At 36.0% G+C, this 18,916-nt stretch overlaps 1 protein-coding gene across 2 annotated transcripts in view; it reads left to right on the forward strand.

Annotated features, from left to right (window-relative positions):
- Nucleotides 1-18,916, forward strand: part of chchd3a (coiled-coil-helix-coiled-coil-helix domain containing 3a) — a 100,991-nt gene that overhangs the window by 21,802 nt on the left and 60,273 nt on the right. For both annotated transcript variants that reach the window (XM_028449048.1, XM_028449049.1), the window contains exon 5: nt 10,946-11,126. In XM_028449048.1, coding sequence (XP_028304849.1) covers nt 10,946-11,126 — 181 coding nt within the window. The remainder of the gene's footprint in view (nt 1-10,945; nt 11,127-18,916) is intronic.

An 18,916-nucleotide genomic window follows, 5' to 3' on the forward strand; every position in this document is an offset into this window, starting at 1 on the left:
GGTGTAGTTGTAGAAAAAGGGTAAATATAAGCAAATATGGGCTCAAATTGTTTAAAAAAAATTTGTAGTTTCTTGAAAGCATCTGGCGACCCCATCCCAGTGTCTCGCTACCCCAAGGTTGAGAACCACTGCTCTATAGGATGATGTTAACACATTAAACTTGTTCCTGTTAAGGTTTAATCATGACATTTCCAGGTGTAACCATTTCCCATGTTTGATAACTTAAAAAGGTCAGTGCTACTCATTGTGATCACTACCTTTTCTCCTGAAGTACATCCAGACTTCTACCTCCGAACTCATTCAGCTCTCCTCCTTTTCGGATCAATTAATCATGTCTGAGAAAAAAGGGCACAATGTAGAGATAATTTCCTTGTCTTGAGTAGGTGATCCATTAGCCCTGCCTGATGAAGGAACTTTCCATCTATGTGTGAGGCTTTTCCTCTCTTGTTGTCTTACATCCTCCTCTCATCCGTCCGTTTCCTTTAACTTAGCAGGTGTACCCGCCATAATATCGGATAATGGTGGTGTTCCGTCTTTTTAGTGGGCTTTGGTGATTTCCCACAGCCCAAGCTGAATGAACAGCAGTGATTAGCCTCTTAAAGCAACCCTTTATGGAAGAAAGAGCTTTTCTATGTCCAGGAGGGTGTAATGCTAGCCTCCCCAATTGCCTCATTTCTGAGGCGCTTTCAAAATGAGAGCAGTTTGCAGAAATTGTTACTCTATTGTTTCGCGTGTGCCTGTGTGTGGTGCAGTTTTTGTAGAATTTATTTATGTTTCCCGCTTCCTTTTTCTCAGTCTGTTCACAGGAGTAAGTGCTCCAAAATTACGCCCTGCTTGCAATAAATGGAATCACGGTGGCTTTCAAGTGCCAAATCTTTTTGCACTTGGCACATGGTTGTGTTTTCACTTAAGAAGATTTAACGGAGCATGAAATGGTAAATAGGCAATCATCAGTTCACCAGCTCGCCTGTGTTAGAGCTTCAATGCGTATTAATATTATTTTATTTTTTTCTGGCTCGTTTAAAGACTGTTAGCAATCTATCAATCCTAGTTAAAAGTTTGCCAGGAACTAATGCAATTGCAACTTGTAACAATCGACATCTATTTAGGTGTTTAAGAAAATATTAGCAGTAACAAGGGGAGAAGAGGTTGCTATATTTACAGTTCCAACCATGCTCAGAACAGGCAATAACAGCTATTATTCTTTGTGTACTCAAGGATTGCTCATTGTGTTGGGATCGATGTAGCAGTGGTGCATGTTGATTGTGCTGACTTGGCACCTGCTTACATTGCTGTCAAGTGGGAAGCACACAGTAAAGCACCGTCAACTTCAGTTCCACATATTTCTAACTGTACATAAACAAAAAATAATTCTCTCTCTCTCTAGAGTAGATAAATAAAAGTGGGTCATTTTTGACAAATTTCCAGGAGATCCCACGCACTTTGGTCTTAGAAAATTCAGAAATTTTTACCAATTATTCCACAATTTTTCAATTGGCACACTGTAATGAATGTCGGAATAATACTTTTTGAGATATGGCCAATTGACCAATTTTTGCACGTCTTTGTTTTTCTTCCATTTTCAGCTTCCAATATCTCAGCAACTACACCACATAGGAAACTGACATTTGGTGTAGTAATCCAGCTCTCCCTATTCTCTCAGAATACCCAAAAAGATCTGCTATATATTCTGTCTGGTGCACAATCCAGCCCCTTAAAATTGGAAAAAAGTTTGTTTGGGTTTCAGGCTGGAACTTCTTTCAATAAACAACTTTACATATGTCTCAGCTTCCTGTAATTTTATCAGCTGCATGTGGGAATGTAAGAAATAAAAACCAACAGATCTCTATTCAAATTTATAATATAAAGGTTTGGGGCTATTTCACCACTCTTGAATATTCAAAATCCTTTCCAGCAGGCCATTGTAGCTTGCCTCTGTTTGTTACAATCATTTGTTTACTAATCAATTGATAGGCCTGGCCATAATATTGTTAGAATATTGTGAGGTTAGAAGTTTTTTCCTCACTTTATAAATGAATGCATCTACTCTAAATACTGTATTTTGAGACAAATTCAGCACAGTGAATCTGGCTTCTACTAAGGTAACAGAAAGATACATAGATCTCCCTCACATTGTAAAGTGGAGGAGGTAAAATGTTTTTATGTGCAAGCCAGCTGTATTAAAGTTTATCTTACAGGTTTCCATGATGACTCAGTAGTTAGAGCATCCTGCAGTGAAACTGCTGCACAGCATGAATGCAGGAAAACAGAAGAATATGTAAGCACACTTGAGGGCAGGAAATAAAGCTCAGTGCTAAACCTCAAGGTCGAGTTCACTGCCAACTATTGCACATGCTGCTGTTTCTCTGTCATTAGACTGTCCTCCAAAATGATTTCATATTGAAATGTTGTCTCCTCCCACCACATCAGTGCTAATTATCCCCAAACATTCCCTGTTCTCTGATTGCTGTCTTTTGAAGTTTTTGCTATTTTTTTTTCCTTGGTGTGAAATCTGATAATTTCCACTTTTCAATTAGTTCCTCTGTCTTAGTGGAGACTATTTCTGTGTCAATTACACAGAGAATTTGAGATAAGAAGTCTTTTCCTCTGTCTGGCTTCAGGCCCATAAATAAACTCCAAAGATCACACTCTGCATGGGTTACTGCGGTAGAAGTAAAGTAAAGGCTCTGAGTTTTCAGTTCATTTGTCCGTAGCCTAAACTGATTTTTGTTCAGGAGAATTATCTGCTGCAGCTCCTGCGGTAGACATTAAAGCAAAACCAAGCATAATATAAGATTGATGAAGGTGAAAGTCTGTGGGTTTAATCTACCTGCTTCACCTTCCCTAACCCTTCTAATGTTAAGTTACCATTTCATAAACATGATTGTGCTGTTATGGCAGTCATTACATACTTCGATAATTTCTACTATTGTTTATTAGTGTTTTCCATGTCCTAAAACTAGAATGCAAATGCATATATGTGGGTTTATATTGCCAAAACTGACTATCTGAAACCATCCGCTTCGACTGGTTGGGGTTAGTGAACAGAGTACAAGTAGTCTGTAGTGACTTTTGTCACATAATGTCTGGACATTAATATGTATAGTAAATTGACTTATTTCCTAACAGCTGCACATTATAAACCTCTTCCTCACTAAAAACCAGGGACTATTGAAAGAACTATAGATACTAGATTTAGTAAATTTTTAAATGATATTTATTTAATCAAAGAATAATTTGCTGACAGTGCTAAGCAGGCAACCTTCAGCAACAAAATGTCCAGTGTTGAGCAAAATGAGCAAATCGGTAGCCACTACTTTACATACTTATTTACCTTTTTTTTTTATCAGCCACAGTATAAATGCCTGCTGGAAATTTAGTGTTCAAAGAGTTTAATCTTCAGTTCAGACACATTATCATTGAACTACAATATTTTTGCAGCATTCATTGGACACCCTGTTCATTTTCTGTGTAATGCTTTTGTGAGATGGATGTGAGATGTTGGCATTTATTCCTTGCTACAGGAGATATTTTTTTCTTCAATGCACTTTCTGCCCTCTGATGGCTCCCGCCACCTGTAAAACCAAATATTATTGCCAGAAAAGTGCTTTCACTTTCCATTTATGGGCCATTCTTAGAGTATCAGTATCAGTCATTACACTTTATATACTACAGTATTTACAGGCAAATATTTTTTTTTTTCTTCTCTTCCTCGTCCTCTTTGGTGGCAAATGTTTAAATTCTAAATCCATATTGAATTTACTGTCAAAGTGAACTTGATTGTCCCCAAAAGGCAGTTTGTGATACAATGAGCAGCTGAATTAATAAATGAAACAAAGCATGGAGTGCAGCTGCCTAACACACTGTGGAAAAAATGAAAAGAACAACATAGATTCTTTCAAAAGGAACCTAAACGACTACATTTTTCCCTCCAACCCGCTCTGTCGTCAAGTTCTGTTGCAGGTATGGTGCAAGTGCGTTTCATGCACATGCTCATGTATGATGGTGAGAGCACAAAGGACCATAAAATATTCATGGCCAGCATTCCACAACATTATTCCCTGCATCAATATTGCATTGGGCCTTTAAATGCTTTTGTTTCCCAGGCACATGGGTCAGGACTGAATCGTTATGCAGGACCAGAAAAATTCATTCAGCAATGTTTTATTGAGCCACATCGTGTGCTGATGAAATTGAGACAATGTGCGGCATTAATGAGTGCAAAGTTAAAGAGAAAAATGGATAGTGCCCTGTTGCTAAATTTACAGGGAAATGCTACAAAGCACGAGTGATTAAAAAAAAAAAAAAAAAAAAAAAAATATATATATATATATATATATATATATATATATATATATATATATATATATATAGAAAGGTACTCATATTGACTTGTGGAGTGCCTCAAATGTTTAGTTTTTCTCTTTGTTTTACAGTTTTTGCATTTTCCTGAAGCTATTGTAATGTTTAATATCAGATGTAGAAAATATCAATTGTAGCTGATGGGGCCACAAAAATTAGATTGTCTGATCAGAGGGCCATATTATCAACATTCATTTTTATAAAAATGTCCAATCTGAGCATACAGGTAATAAATAATAGATATTTTTAGTCATTTTGTTAATAGTTTTTCTGTATTTTCCAGTCATTTTTGTTTGTTTTTAGTATATTTTTGGTGTCAATTTGTATGTATCTTTCATCTCGTTTTGGATTGATTTCTTGTTTTTGTTGTTGTTTGATGTGTTTTTGGTGTATTTTGTTGTCTTTTGTTTGTTTTTTGGAGTCTGTTTAGTGTTTTTGTAATTGTTTTGTATATCTTTCAGTAATTTCTGTGTATTTTTGTTGTAGTCTTGTGTTTTTGGAGTCATTTCTATGTATTTCTGTTGTATTCTTGTTTTTTTGTCCTTTTTTTATGTATTATTGTTGTAATGTTGTGTTTTTGGAGTCATTTCTATGTATTTCTGTTGTATTCTTGTTTTTTAGTCCTTTTTTTATGTATTATTGTTGTAATGTTGTGTTTTTGGAGTTATTTCTATGTATTTCTGTTGGTATTGGGAATCTTTAGGCACCTCACGATTCGATTCGATTAGGATTCAAGGGGCTTCGATTCGATTCTAAATCGATTATTAATGTATTTTGATGATATTTTATTCACAAAATATCTGTTGTATTCACTGTGTCCTTGCACTGTATAAATATATACATTATTTGTAGTTAGAAAAAAAGAGATTTTACCATTCATTATCCTTTATTGCACTAATGGAAGAAGTATGTGAACTGAAAAATGTACAAGTTTTTGAAACAAAAGGAGTGTTCCTTCCTTGTAACATAACTTCAATTGGGAAAAAAAAAATGATGTATGACATTAGCTTCCAGTCATTAGAGATGAAGTGCGCGGTTATAAGCGATCCACACATCACATGTCACTACTATCCTACCCGCTTTCTGCAGCGATGCTATGACTTCTGTTTTGGTTGGTTGTAAAGCTTCGGGATGGCCGTATCAGTAAAGTAACGTGAAGAAGGGATGGTATATCTTGGCTCCAAGTATTCGGCAGCGCACGAAAGCCCTGGTTTTCCACGATCGAGAAAGGACGTAAATCCTTCGCAATAAATGTTGCAATTGACTTGTTAATCCACTTTACCTTTTCCGAAGAGGGTGGAAGCTTCGTTGTGACTTGTTCGATTGGTTAGCAGAGATACTTTTAGCCATAGCAGCAGCTGACTTTGCCTCCTCCTTCGTGTGAAAACGTGCTATATGGCTACTCATGTTCGTTGTGTTCCCAAAGTACTTAATTTTAGTGTAACAGAGCTTACATACAGGGTGGCTCTTGTCCAGTTCACTTCCACCGTAAACATTAAAGAAACATCAGATTTTAAGCTGCACAGGGCTGGTCTTAAGTCCCGCACGTCCATGCTTCTTTGTTGTGGTGCTCTTTTTAAAGTGTCCCTCTGGAAACGCGCTGCACGCCACTGTTCCGCGGTCTTTTTGTTCTGACTTTTTTGTTCCGACTTTTAAACGGCTTCTAAAATTTTGATTTTTGATTATTGGAAATTAAAGAATCGATTCAGAATCATCCACCTCCGAATCTCGATGCATCTAAGAATCGATTTTTTTTCTCACCTCTAATTTCTGTTGTACTCTTGTGTTTTTGGAGCCATTTCTATGTATTTTCTTTTGTCCATTTATGTATTTGTGTATTTTTCTGTACATTTGTGTATTTTTCTGTAAATTTGTCATTTTCTTTTGAGTAATTCTGTGTATTTTAGTTGTTTTTAATGTTTTTGTATTCATTCTGTGCATTTACTTTGGTGACCGCACAAAATGGGACATGTCTAACTCCCGTGGCGCCAGTTGCTCATGTTTGGCTTAAGCTATGTATTGGTAAAGTTTTAATCTGTGCAACTTGTGAAGTATCCTTAAATACTTTTGTTCACGATCATTCCCTGACCCAGAAAGAGGCAGGAACAGTTGGACTCACGCCCACTCTCTCTCCTAAAATTGACACCGCACTAGTTTTGGAGCCATCTTTCTGTTATAGCGTGGCATCAAGGAAACTACTAAAATATGGAGTACTTGACAAAGGTTCTCCTCTTTCTGCCCAACATCAGGCCAAAGGTTGTCAATTTATCCACCAGAGACAATATTTCTCCTTTGCCGAGCAAAGCTATATCGTTTTTTTTTTTTTGTTATTTTTTGCTCTGTCTTTCTGGACTATTCTCTACCTCAAAGCCCCCTCCTTTCCCCTCCTGCTGCCAATCTTCAACAGTCGAATGAAAAATGTGTCCAATATCCCAGAGACAGGGCAATAATGACCGGGAAGCAATAGAGGTGAAGCAGACAGATAGCATCCAGATGGTGATAGCAGTCTTTGCTTGGGTTAGCACTTGTGAAGAATTCAGCAGAAAGACTTTTTTTTTCTACCTCGCTGTCCGTTTTCTTGCCTTTTCACCTCATTTAGCATCTCCGTTTATTCGTAGTGGTCACCAAAGCATATCAGTTTTGCTTGAATTGTTAAATTTGAGGCAACTATGACTTTTGAGTTTTTCTTCAACATTTGTCAGCTTTTCCTGCTGAATGAACATTATTACACTTTTTCTTTAAAGTTCTCCTGAAAGTCATCTTTTTCTTGCTAGTGCTTCAATAGTCAGATCTCCCTGAGTAAGGGACGCTAATGTGCAGTAGTGCTGACATTAAGGTGTGGACAGTGCGGGAAATTGTGAATGTAAAGTGTGCATGTGATGATGGATGGAGTATGCTGACGTGTGCACCTCTGGACATAGCTGGTCTCTCTTCGTCTCCCTCCATCTCCTTCCTCTACTTTCCTTTCTTCTTCTTCTCTTCCTTTTTCTAAGTAACAAACAAGCTATGGCCTCTCCTTATCCTCCCATGTTCTGTTTTGCCTCTTCTCATTAGATCTCTCTTACTGTTGGAGAACTGCTACTAAATGGCAAAATAAAGAACTGGTGTTCACTTTGTCTTCTTTCTCAAGGAAAATGTCATTATTTTGTCTATATTTAGAGTAGGGCTAAACGATTAATTGCATTTGCGATATCGCAATGTCATAAAACAAGATTTTCTATTTGCAAAGGCTGCAGTTGTTTTTTTTTTTTTCTTGTCCTGTTTTGTACTGTCTTGTTAAGTTCAAAGAGTGTTTAAGAAGTGTAGTCCACATGTTTCATGAAACGTGAAGTTAGTTAGATATGTTGAAGAGTAAAGCCACAGATTTGTTTGCTTTATTGTTGTAATCCGTGCTTTAAAATTTATATTTCATATTTATTTAAAGTTTAAATAAATAAATAAATAAATAAATTAATTAAAAATACATGACAAAAGGCCCTTGAAAAGAAATTGCAAATTAAATTGCAATCGAAATATTCAGGAAAAAAAATTGCAATTAGATTGTTTTCCAAAATCGTTCAGCCCTAATTTAGAGATAAATGATGACAACTAGTTATTCAAACGTATTTTGAATACAATTTATGTTTATTACAAAGGGATCCTCCACTGTTTTTACAGATGTGGCCTAAAACCTTTCAAATGTCCTTCTTAGAAGATCTATGCCTAACAACATGCACTATTTTGCACCATATTAGTTTTATCCATCCATCCATCCATTTTCAGACTCACTTATTTGTGTTTGTCAGGGTTGCGGGGGTCTGCCGGTGCCAATCTCAGGCTTATTAGTTTTATTAACTTTTAAAAATTGGACTACTTTACCGTTTTAGAATCTGTATTCCCCTATCTTGAAATCAGGTGATTTCAGGATATATTTTTTATATTCTTAGCTGTTTTTATTCTCTTTCCATAAATTGAAGAGGTTTACATCAGCATCTTTAACTTTTCCTGATTATTTAGAGCAACCAAAAGCAGCACAAATAGGCATTTTGACCGAAAAAACTGCTAAATGACCTAAAAACCAGGCTGACCGCTTCACTCCCATAGAAAACAATGGGATTTTTACAGGCAAACGAGGCTGTGTGACGTCTTCAATCGCGTGATTTCATGATGGCGGAACACAGGCTGTAAAATGGCCCCATTTTGAAAACATAATAAAATGATATTGTGCCAAATAATAATAGGTTTTGTTAGGCATAGAGCTTCTAATAATTTGTAACATTTGTAAAAACAGTAGAGGATCCCTTTAAGGGCTATGTCACTCCTTTTTTGTTTGATGCTACCCCCTCGTTTGCCCAAATCCCTGGAAATGTTGTGATTCTACAGTATGTTCAAGATTCTTTGTTCAAGATTCTTTGTTCAAGATTCTATGTTTAAGATTCTACCGTATGTTTAAGATTCTATGTTTAAGATTCTAGATTCTATGTTCAAGCGTCAATTGCAAAGACCAGAAAATTCCATGTCTTCAGTCTTTTGGTGCAAATGTGACTCTAGGCAGAAAAATTGAATCCAGTTTATTGGTGTGGGAAATTATTGACAAGTAAAACCAAAAGCGAATGTAGTTTTTTTTTTTAAGAAATTATAATTATCTTTTTATATAAAAAACAGATTTATTTTGCAAATCCAGGATGAAAACCTGTCACTTTGACGGATCAGCAGGTGCTCATCATACCAAGAAAAACAGCCGAGAGGGTAGGAAGAAAGAAAAAAAAAAAAAAATGCACATTCAAAACGAGACGGTAGCTACGCGTGCAGGATGATGAGTTTAAAATATGGTAATTGGGAATACACAAACCTGATGAGGCTTCAAATGAGTCGTTAAACTTTTGTGGTAATGAATGCTTGAAAAGTGAGGCAAACAAAAGAATAATGATCAATTGTCACCTAAAGCACTTGGGGCTGTGACAGGCTTTTCATTATAACTGATGAGTTAGGCTAAAATTCACAGGTGACTAACTTGAATGTAAATTAATGTTTGTACAGAATTATTTTTGGATGCCAAATACATATTTTTTGGTTGATGGTTCTATATTTGTGATTTTTTTTCTTTCTTTCAGGACTCAGATTAGATGCATTTATCATTAGAAAACTTAAGTTTTGATTTTATTTTTTCCTTATCTTGAAGTTCTTTTTTCATCGTCTGCTTCATGTTCATGTTACCTTCAATGATTGTGTGACTTCAAGGAAGACTTCCATGGATGGTCCTTCTTATTCAATCAGCCATGCTGTCACAGAGTAGAGACTGTGTTGCTAGGCAACTATGAGCGCCTAGAGATAAAGTATTGGTCCTCTGCCTGCAGAGAGCATGCTGCCTCTGTAGATATTAGCGTTTCATTGACTTCTATATTCCAATAGTAAATATTCACTACCTGTAGAAAGATCTAGAACTGACAAAACAAATCTATTGATAAAACACTTAATCATGCATATCTAGCAGGGTTGGTGTCAACTACATTTTTCAATTACAAATATGTTTTCAATTACCCATGTCCAATTACAATTCAATTATGATTAAAGTGACCAGCATTTTTTCCAATTACCATTAAATTACAATTACGTTTTATCTTCTGAAAGTCAATTACAATTACATTCTCCAATACTGCAGTTCAATTACAATTAATCACAATTACTGAGTCTGAAATAAATAACCCCATAAAACTGAATGTTCATATTGTGTTAGCTTTCTGTTAGCATCTCTGATGATAACTGGTCCTAAATCAGCTGTAAAAGACACTAAAAACAAACATCTATCATCTAATTTCTTTCCTTCCTAATCAATGAAAAATATAGGTTTTAATAAATTTGTGTGGGTGTCTGAGCCTTTTTTTGCGTCGGTATGCCCCTGAATTTAAAGTGTTTTAAATGGTAAAATGTGGGAAAGCTTCTTTTGAAATCTATTTTAATAATTGTTAACTACATGTGTAGAACTGTAATATGGTTCCCCAAATTTGCGTTAACTTCTAATTGACACTTTTTATAGAATTGTAATGTCAATTATAAAGTAAATTATCTAAACTCAAGTACAAAAAAAGAAAGAAAAAAAGACAATAGAGAAAAAAAAGGAAAAAACAAAAATTAATGAAGAAAAAAAATAAACTCAATTAGAATTCAATTACGAGTACAACATCAACAACAGATTTTTTTAAATTACAATTAAAACTATGATTATGCCATAATAGTAATTACCAATTATATGATTACAATTATAATTGACTCCAACTCCGATATCTATAGTCATTACCAACAGTGTTTATTTTCGGTGCCACTTGTTCTCGAAGTTGCTGTCTTTGCAAATGTTACACATGGACGACTCTGACATTAAAGTGAAAATCAATAAACGGCCATATCGCTCTACATCCAAGCCTCATTGGCGCTGTAATTGCGTTTTTGACCTTTTAATTCTTTGGGGAAGGACTGCCTTTAGCAGTGAAGTGCTACTATTAACACAAAAGAAAATGTTAGTTTGTTTTAATACATTTACTATAATCGGGGGATTTAGTCACTCTGTTATGCAATATTGTCAAATGATGTTATTGATGCTACACAGGCTGGAGTCAGAGAAGGCCCGGGTATCAGCGAGTGCTCAAGCAGAAGCTCAGTCCCAAGTCCAGGATGAGGTGTCCAGGATCCTGTCTGTAGAGAGAGCCGTGGCCCAGGAGAGCGTCCAGCAGGCCATCATTAAAGAGAGGATCACCACTGAGGATGAGAAGCGTCGTGCTCAACTATTTGTAAGTCTATTCACAAGTCGATGTAGCGCGCAGATACATCAAAACATACGGAACAAGTTTCTGGATTTATTTCATAACTCGCTGCTTCCTTTTCTCCTGTTTTAAGTTTGTTCTCACAAGTTTAACTTTGTGTAACCCATATTCAGTAGGGGAAGAAGTACAGACCTTTCTGTTCAATTTTCAGAATCAAACCCTTTTAGTTCGGGAAAAGAATTCCCAACATTAACATTCATATAACATTATTTTTCCTTGCATTGCAAGGGTTGACAAAGATTCACCAAAACAACACAGTACTCAACTCAAATACATTTAACTTTTGATTTAAACTTTTAAAGTATTATTTACTTTTATGTTATTTCTTCCTCTTATTTCACTTTTTGTGCTTCAGTTTAATTTACATTCAGGACCACCATTTAGGTTAGCTAAACTGTCGTGTATGAGTCATGCCTGTTTCAGCATCAAAAAGAAGCATATCTCCAAACATCTCCCACAACTGTCAGAGATTAATTTGGCCAATTTATCTCAATGAAGCAAATCATTAGGAAATATCTCCAGTGGTGTTATAATAACTGTTTTATCTGAAAGCATCGCAAATGTCAGAGCAGGTCTTTAAAAGTGAGACATCAAACATTGCTGTATTTCCATTTCACATGTGAATGGGAAAGTACAAGTAATTTTTGAAAGTTAGTAGGGGTGCAGCATTGTGTAGTATGAAATATTAGAAAAGTCAGTGGTGGTCCAGTGGTTAAGGTAGTGGGTCATTGGTTCAAATTCACTGTGGGACACTGAGCATTACCATTAACCCATTGCTTCTCAAAGTGTGTTGTGCACCCCCCGGTGGGGAATGGAGACATGACGAGTGGGTAGGGCTGGGCGGTATGACAATGAAAGTGTATATCACGGAATGTTTCAAAATTCTAACGGTTTCACAATATATGATGGTATTTTTTGTTTCATGCATAATCAGGTGTTCACAGCATTTTCTACTGGTTGAGAGGAATTACTACTGTAGATTGACTCAGGATGATCGATGTTACTGTCATGATGAGTGAATATTGTAGAATAATTCCACACTAGTAGTAATCCAAGTTTGTAACATCAGCCCAATGGCTCTTTGCCACACTAGCTTAGCTTTAGCATTAGCTTGATTTCTAGCTTTAAATGCTGCATACCCAGTGGTGTGGTGGATTCTTATGGTGAATAAGATAGCGTTTTGTTTGCAGCTCCACCACAACTTATTTCTGCATTATAGGAATTACAAATTGTGATCCTTTGCTCTCTTTTTTTTTGTATTACTGCCGACATGCTAAGCTAACCGTTCCTCTGTGTCCGTGAGTGTTGTTCTCCTGTAGCAGGCACATGCTCACATGCAGCTTCAGAGCTTTCAATTGTGTCTGTCTTATCCATTTACACATATGATTTACACCGCTACTAACACCAGACCGCTACTGTTTACCTTCTTATTTAGAAGTGCAACGTTGAAAAGGATTCGGTCTGAAACACTGCGCAACGTAGCGTTCCGAAAGTTGTAATCAAATACACCGATACGGCGGTACATTAAAAAATCATGACTATAAAGATTATTAACACGAAACAAAATGACTACACACAAAGAAAGTAATTATCAGAAGCCTAAAAACATAGCAGAAATTAAAAGAGCATTAAATTATTAGACTGCATTGGATATGGACCGTGAACGAAAGCTAATGTAGAACTAGAGTGCAAATATAATGATTTACGTTGATGTACTTCAGATCGAGCGGTAGATTAAACAAACTTTAAGTGACTCACTGTTTCGTTATTTCCTGTGTTCTTGACCACTGTACTTTTACATTTGTTTTTAATGCAAGTGATTAGTTTAATTAATTAATTTATTTATTTATATTTTTTATTATGAAATATGGTATTACCTGTTTCCTGTTAGTTCAATAGATTTGAAAATGTGTTATTTGTATACTAGCAAGCTTATGTCTTCATGTGACAAAACTCGCCTCATGTGTTTTCTTCATTCAAGCAGTGGTATATTATAAATATATTCTTTCTGCTATTACTACAGAAATACACATACATTTAAATTGGCTTGAATGTGTCTTTATTTTCCTTAAATTGCCTTTGTAAACACTTTGTAAAACACACAGTGCTTTGTTTTCTCAAAGAAAACGGATTTTTGCTGCAGTGTGGCGAATGTTTACAACCCGATGTTATTGATTATATAGCTCATTTCACACGCTCATCACTGTAATAGAAAAATGAATCATTTTGTTTGGAGGGAAGCAGGGGAGCGTTGATGTGATTCCTTTGCCGTAGGACAAGGCTGTGAGGGATCCCTCATTTGGAACGGTGCTCAGATCAAAATTCGGTGATGAGAGAGACAGAGATGAGTGAAAGAAGACTTTTGGTGGGTGTGGGTGTGTGTGGGTGGGTGGGTGTGTGTGAAAGCTGTTTTGTTTTGGTAAGCAAATTTCTGATGTCTGTAATAGGGAAAAAAAAGGCTAGATGGATGAAGATCAAAGGTGACAAAGTCACAGAAGGATCCTTTCATGTCGTTTCGGCAATTTTTACCAATTGTTCCATGATTATTCAATAAGCACACTACATTTTTAATATGATCGGATTAATTCTTTTTGAGATCTTGCCAATTTAGTGAGGGGGGTATGTGTAGACTAATGCTTGTCCTTATTTTTCTTCCATTTTCAGCTTCCAATAGTTCAAAAACTACATCAAATAGGGATTTTCAATATCCACGAGTTGTGAAATAACCCAAAGTTGGGGTCCAAAATAAAAATGATAGTTGCATCAAGAAAAGTTGTTTTACATCCAAAGAAAGTGTTATCCTTATTCTATAAATTAAAACAGACCATATTTTTTTGCATTCACACATGCAGTTATGAGCCAATAAAAATATTAAACAAAAGTATTTTTTTTTTAGATTTCAAGAAACCAAGAACCAATGCATATATAACTAGTGATTATCAGTCTATGTACATAGATCAAAGCTGATCAAGATTACAGGGAGTTGAGTCATTTGTAAAGTTGTTTACTGAGGCCTAAACATGTTCGAGCCCCAAACCTGGACAAACTTTTTCCAATTTTGAGGGGCTGGCATGTCCATCCAGATAGGATGTATAGCAGATATCTTTGTATATTCTGAGAGAGTCGGAGGAGTTGTTTTACTATACCAAATTTCAGTTTCTTATGTAATGTAGTTCCTGAGATATTGGAAGCTGAAAATGGAAGAAAAATAAGGATGAGCGAAAATCGACACATACCCCCTCACTAAAAGGGCCATATCTCAAAAAGTATTTATCCGATCAAACTAAAAATGTACAGTGTGCATATTGAATTATTAAACAACAATTGATACAAATGTCAGCCTTTGAGTCAGGAGCTGCATAGTGTGCCTTACATGGGGTGAGGCCCATGGTAAGAGTTCATATGCATATTACTGCTTACATCCCCCTGGAGCACTAACTTTGCTTTAATTTAGCGGATCTTTCTCTCTAAAAGCTATAGAACTTGTGCTTGTAGCCCCAAGGATAACTTAGGGCCTTGAGAAGCCTTTGAAACACGAGAGAAAAAAGCCACGTTTTTGCAATGATTTTACATTTTGTTACCAACTGAACCTGAACTACACAAATAAATTCATTCATTCAACCCACTTCCTGTTGATGACTTTTGCTCCCCTACTACCATAGTTTGTCTTCCTCTGAAACATCTCAGCGAGAACGTCTTACCGTTTTTAAATCATTTTTACATGTGCTTCTGAGTGATAATTCTTTCCATTTAAGCATTCCTTTGGAGTGTGGGGGTTTTAATAGAAGGCGACGGGTTATCAGTGAAGGCGTCGCAGCGTTTGCACCACTCATGTAATTGTCAAGTCCGACACGTCAATGCAGCCAATGTTCTTTGTAACTGGAAATTGACTTTTGCACTTTAAGACAGCCTTTAATTCGCTCTCTGGAAAAGAAGTCATCTTTGATGAAAGGTAAAACACATTTGTCCTTTTCCCTCCTCACCCCACCCCCACCCTGTTCTTCAGCTTGTTGTGTTTCACCTCTGAGCGTTATTGTAAAACTTGCACCCGGAAAGTTATAAAAGCGATGGCTTTTATGTGTTTGCAGACCTCACACCCCCTTTTACAATGTGTTTGTAACTACCACTCTTATCAAGTACTAAACCCATCTCTGCACCAGTTATCCAGCAAATTGCATTTGCCACATTGTAAAGTGCACGAGCATCAATAAGTGGGAGGTGGAACAGGTTCAGATCTCTAGGCAAAGTCGATAAGTTGATTGAGTACCAGCTCCAGGGAAAAGTTACAGCTTGCTGTCGTGAGCACATAATCTTTTGGCTGATGGAGCTTGTTGAGGTCATTTGTTCAGTCTTCTTCAGTAATAGCTGCTCAAGTCTCTGATAATCTTTGCTCGTCTTCCTTTTGTTAGATCTAAAATACCGTCTGTATTGTTTTAGGTTTACTTCTAACAGTTCAGTTTCTCATTTGTAATACAGCACAAAACGTCTAACTGATAGTGAGGGGAACACTGGGATGTAGGAGTTTTTAGGCTGATGCTTTAACAGATATTGAGGGTTTTAAAAAGCCAATAAATCGGCCAATATATCAGTTGATATATAGAATAAGAACATTGATGTACACACAATATATGTACTGTACATCACATGTGTCAAACTCAAGGCCCAGGGCCGTTCGAGATAATAAAAATGATAGAAATAAACATGAAACATGTTGTAAATTACCAACTAACTCAGTTATAGATATCTCAGTCCCTCCAAATACACAAATTCAATTAAAATATGCAATATTTGCAGTGTACAGTTATCCAGTTCTTATATCATTGCTGTCATTTTTAATCTCAAATTGTTGAAATAACTGTTAATTTTTTCAAAATCAGGCAAATTTTCTTCAAATTATTTTACGAAAATGCCCTAAACTCTCAAAATCAGGTAAATTGAAGTGAAGATCCTGTAAAGACTGATATACTCACAAACTTTATCTTTGATATATAATTTGGAAGTTCAAACAAGGGCACATTTTGAATTTGCTCTTTTTCCCACCTAAAATCTGTGGCCCATTTGAGGTCAAACTGTTCCGTATTTGGCCCCTAAACTAAAACGAGTTTGACACCCCTGCGTACTTAAACGCAAATTCTTTAATTCCCAATATATGATTCAATGAAATAAGGAACTTTAATTGGTAACACTGTCAACATGAGGACTGTAAAAGCCACTGATAATTAAGAAAAGCCAAACTTGTTCAAACTGTATTTTTGGAATACAAAAAAAATATATTCAAAAAATGAGTTGCTCAAATCTCAAACAGAATAAATCAAAATAGGCAAACTAAAACCGTAAACAATGAAATACTGCATTTCTCCCAGTGTTGTCATTTTGTATTCATGCCTGACAATTCTGAAGTGTCAGCTTATAATGCAGAAAGTACAGCACAGAGCCACATAATTTCCATGCAGCAAAAAAGGTAATAGATCAGTGACATATTTTAGCCTGACTGATTAATCTGCCGGGCTATTGGCCCATGTTGATTAATCGATTATTGTTAAAATCAGCCTGATTATTTGGTCGCAAAGACCGATTGGTCGGGCTGTAATTAAAATTTTCATCTGTAATACTCGCCCCAAAGATGATTTCAAATGATTACATCTTTATTATAGCCACACATTGCAGCATGTATTGACTTTATGTTTAAACAATGTCTTTTACAACTCGAGAGTCAAAGAGCACATTTCAAATGCTTTCAACCTAGGAAATTTTGGTAAATTGTTATTGTTTCTTAATTAAAAAATTATTTTTTGCATGGGTGTGCCCCTCCCACCCCACCAAATCACAGTATATTCTGCCTTCTCCCCATGATTGGCAACATTGCAGCAGAAAAATGTTAACTACAGACCTAGTGAGAATATTTTCATTAAGTGGTTTTCTTCCCCATGTCCCTGAGAAATTACCTGTTTCCTGAACAGTTTCAGTGAAACAAATGGTGTGACTGTCGTGAAGACTGCATAATTTCAGCCCACTGACAGTTGAAGTGTCAGAAAATGACAGGGTGCATATTTTTGGTCCTTTATTATGAAAATTGTAAATGTTAGGAGATCTTTAGACAAATATTGTACCTGTCATCCGTCATGCTTTCTGTCACTCTGCAATATGGAAAATAGTTGTTTTTTGTTTTTTTTTCTTCTGGTTGATTTAGTTTGAGTAAAAGAATGAAGCTCAGAATTTGACACAAGATGTGGATGTTCTAAAAACCAAGGTGCTTTCCTAAAAACAAAAAAGAGATAAGGTAAGAATTGTTAAAGTACATATTAAAAATGATGAATGTGTAGTGCTGGATAGGAATGTGCGATATTTTATCATTTATGATTTATCGTCAAAAACATTCTCACCAGTAAGAATATGTCATCCCTCGATATAAACGATAAATTCCCATGTCGGAAATTAGCGAGGGCCACGGGCCATTTGTCCCTCAATTTAGCCAAGAATGCCTCAAAAAACCGCGTTCCATGGACCAAAACTGCCCCGTTTGTTGTCAACAACTTATTATTCTCTGGAGCGAAACGTTGTTTACGGAAGCTCTGCACGGTGTGCACCGCCCCCCACACACACCGCCGTCTGTGTGTGCGTTCGTCATGGCTACCTGAAGCTACTATGCTGCGATACATCACGGACCACTATTTGGTTAAAACCAGATAACCATCCAACAAAGGGAACCGATTCAAGTTCCTCCGTCATGTCCACCCAAAGTTCCTCAAACACGGGGACAGAGATGAGCCTGTAGCAAATGGTTATGAACTGGAAACTCAACTAAAGGTAACTATGCTAAGCTAACCCACCGACACACAGACTGAGTTAAGTGCTAACGCTAACCTCCATATAAAGAATAGACCAAGTAAAAAGATTAAAAGAACACATCTTACTGTCATAAAACCACAGAGAACCACCAATTTGTTTATGGTCAGATTTAACACTTGTATGGAAGAATAAAAGCTAAACATGTCACGTGTTGTGTGAAATAAATGTTGTCACTATTCATTCATCCCAATTTGTGAAATGCAATATTTTTAAATTAAATTTCATCAGCAGTAAAACACCATTGAAGTTATTTGTGTTTATAATGTGCTTTTTTTTTTTTTTTAAATAATTTCATTTTAAGTGAGGAAATAAATTAATTACAATAATAGTGATCTACATGAACAAATATATTTCAATATCAGCTCATGAGCTGTTTGAGTCAGCAGTTATTGAAGCCTTTTTAAATGTGTCTAGTGTTGATGTATTCAGATTTATTTGTGTTTGTAAGGAACCTGTTTACACAAAGTTGTGTATTTTTTTATTTATAATTTTTATTTATCGTGATTTTTATCGTTATCGTGATAAACACTTGAAATTATCGGGATACAATTTTTTGTCAATATCGCCCATCCCTATTGCTGCATATCAAAATATTTTAATTACGTATGACCAGAATTCGTAATTGTCTATTTTGGCCGGAGCTCTTGTCATCTTTGTCTTGCAGGTTATTAATTTTTTGTTGTTGCCCTCATTAAGATACAGGTCATGGTTAACAGAGGATCCAATAGGTTCTCTCCTTCATTTCACAAACAGGAGCCACGCTACAAAAACCTTGTTATGCCCCACCTGAAACTAGAGCCTCCATTTCGCTGTAATCAGAGAAAAGAGAAAAAGAAAATGGAATTTACTTCCAAAAATAGAAATGGCAATATTAGTTGTATACATATATTTGAATAATTTTTTTACTA

The sequence above is a fragment of the Gouania willdenowi genome, chromosome 6 (genome assembly GCF_900634775.1).
Source record: "Gouania willdenowi chromosome 6, fGouWil2.1, whole genome shotgun sequence".
In the NCBI taxonomy this organism is placed as follows: domain Eukaryota; kingdom Metazoa; phylum Chordata; class Actinopteri; order Blenniiformes; family Gobiesocidae; genus Gouania; species Gouania willdenowi.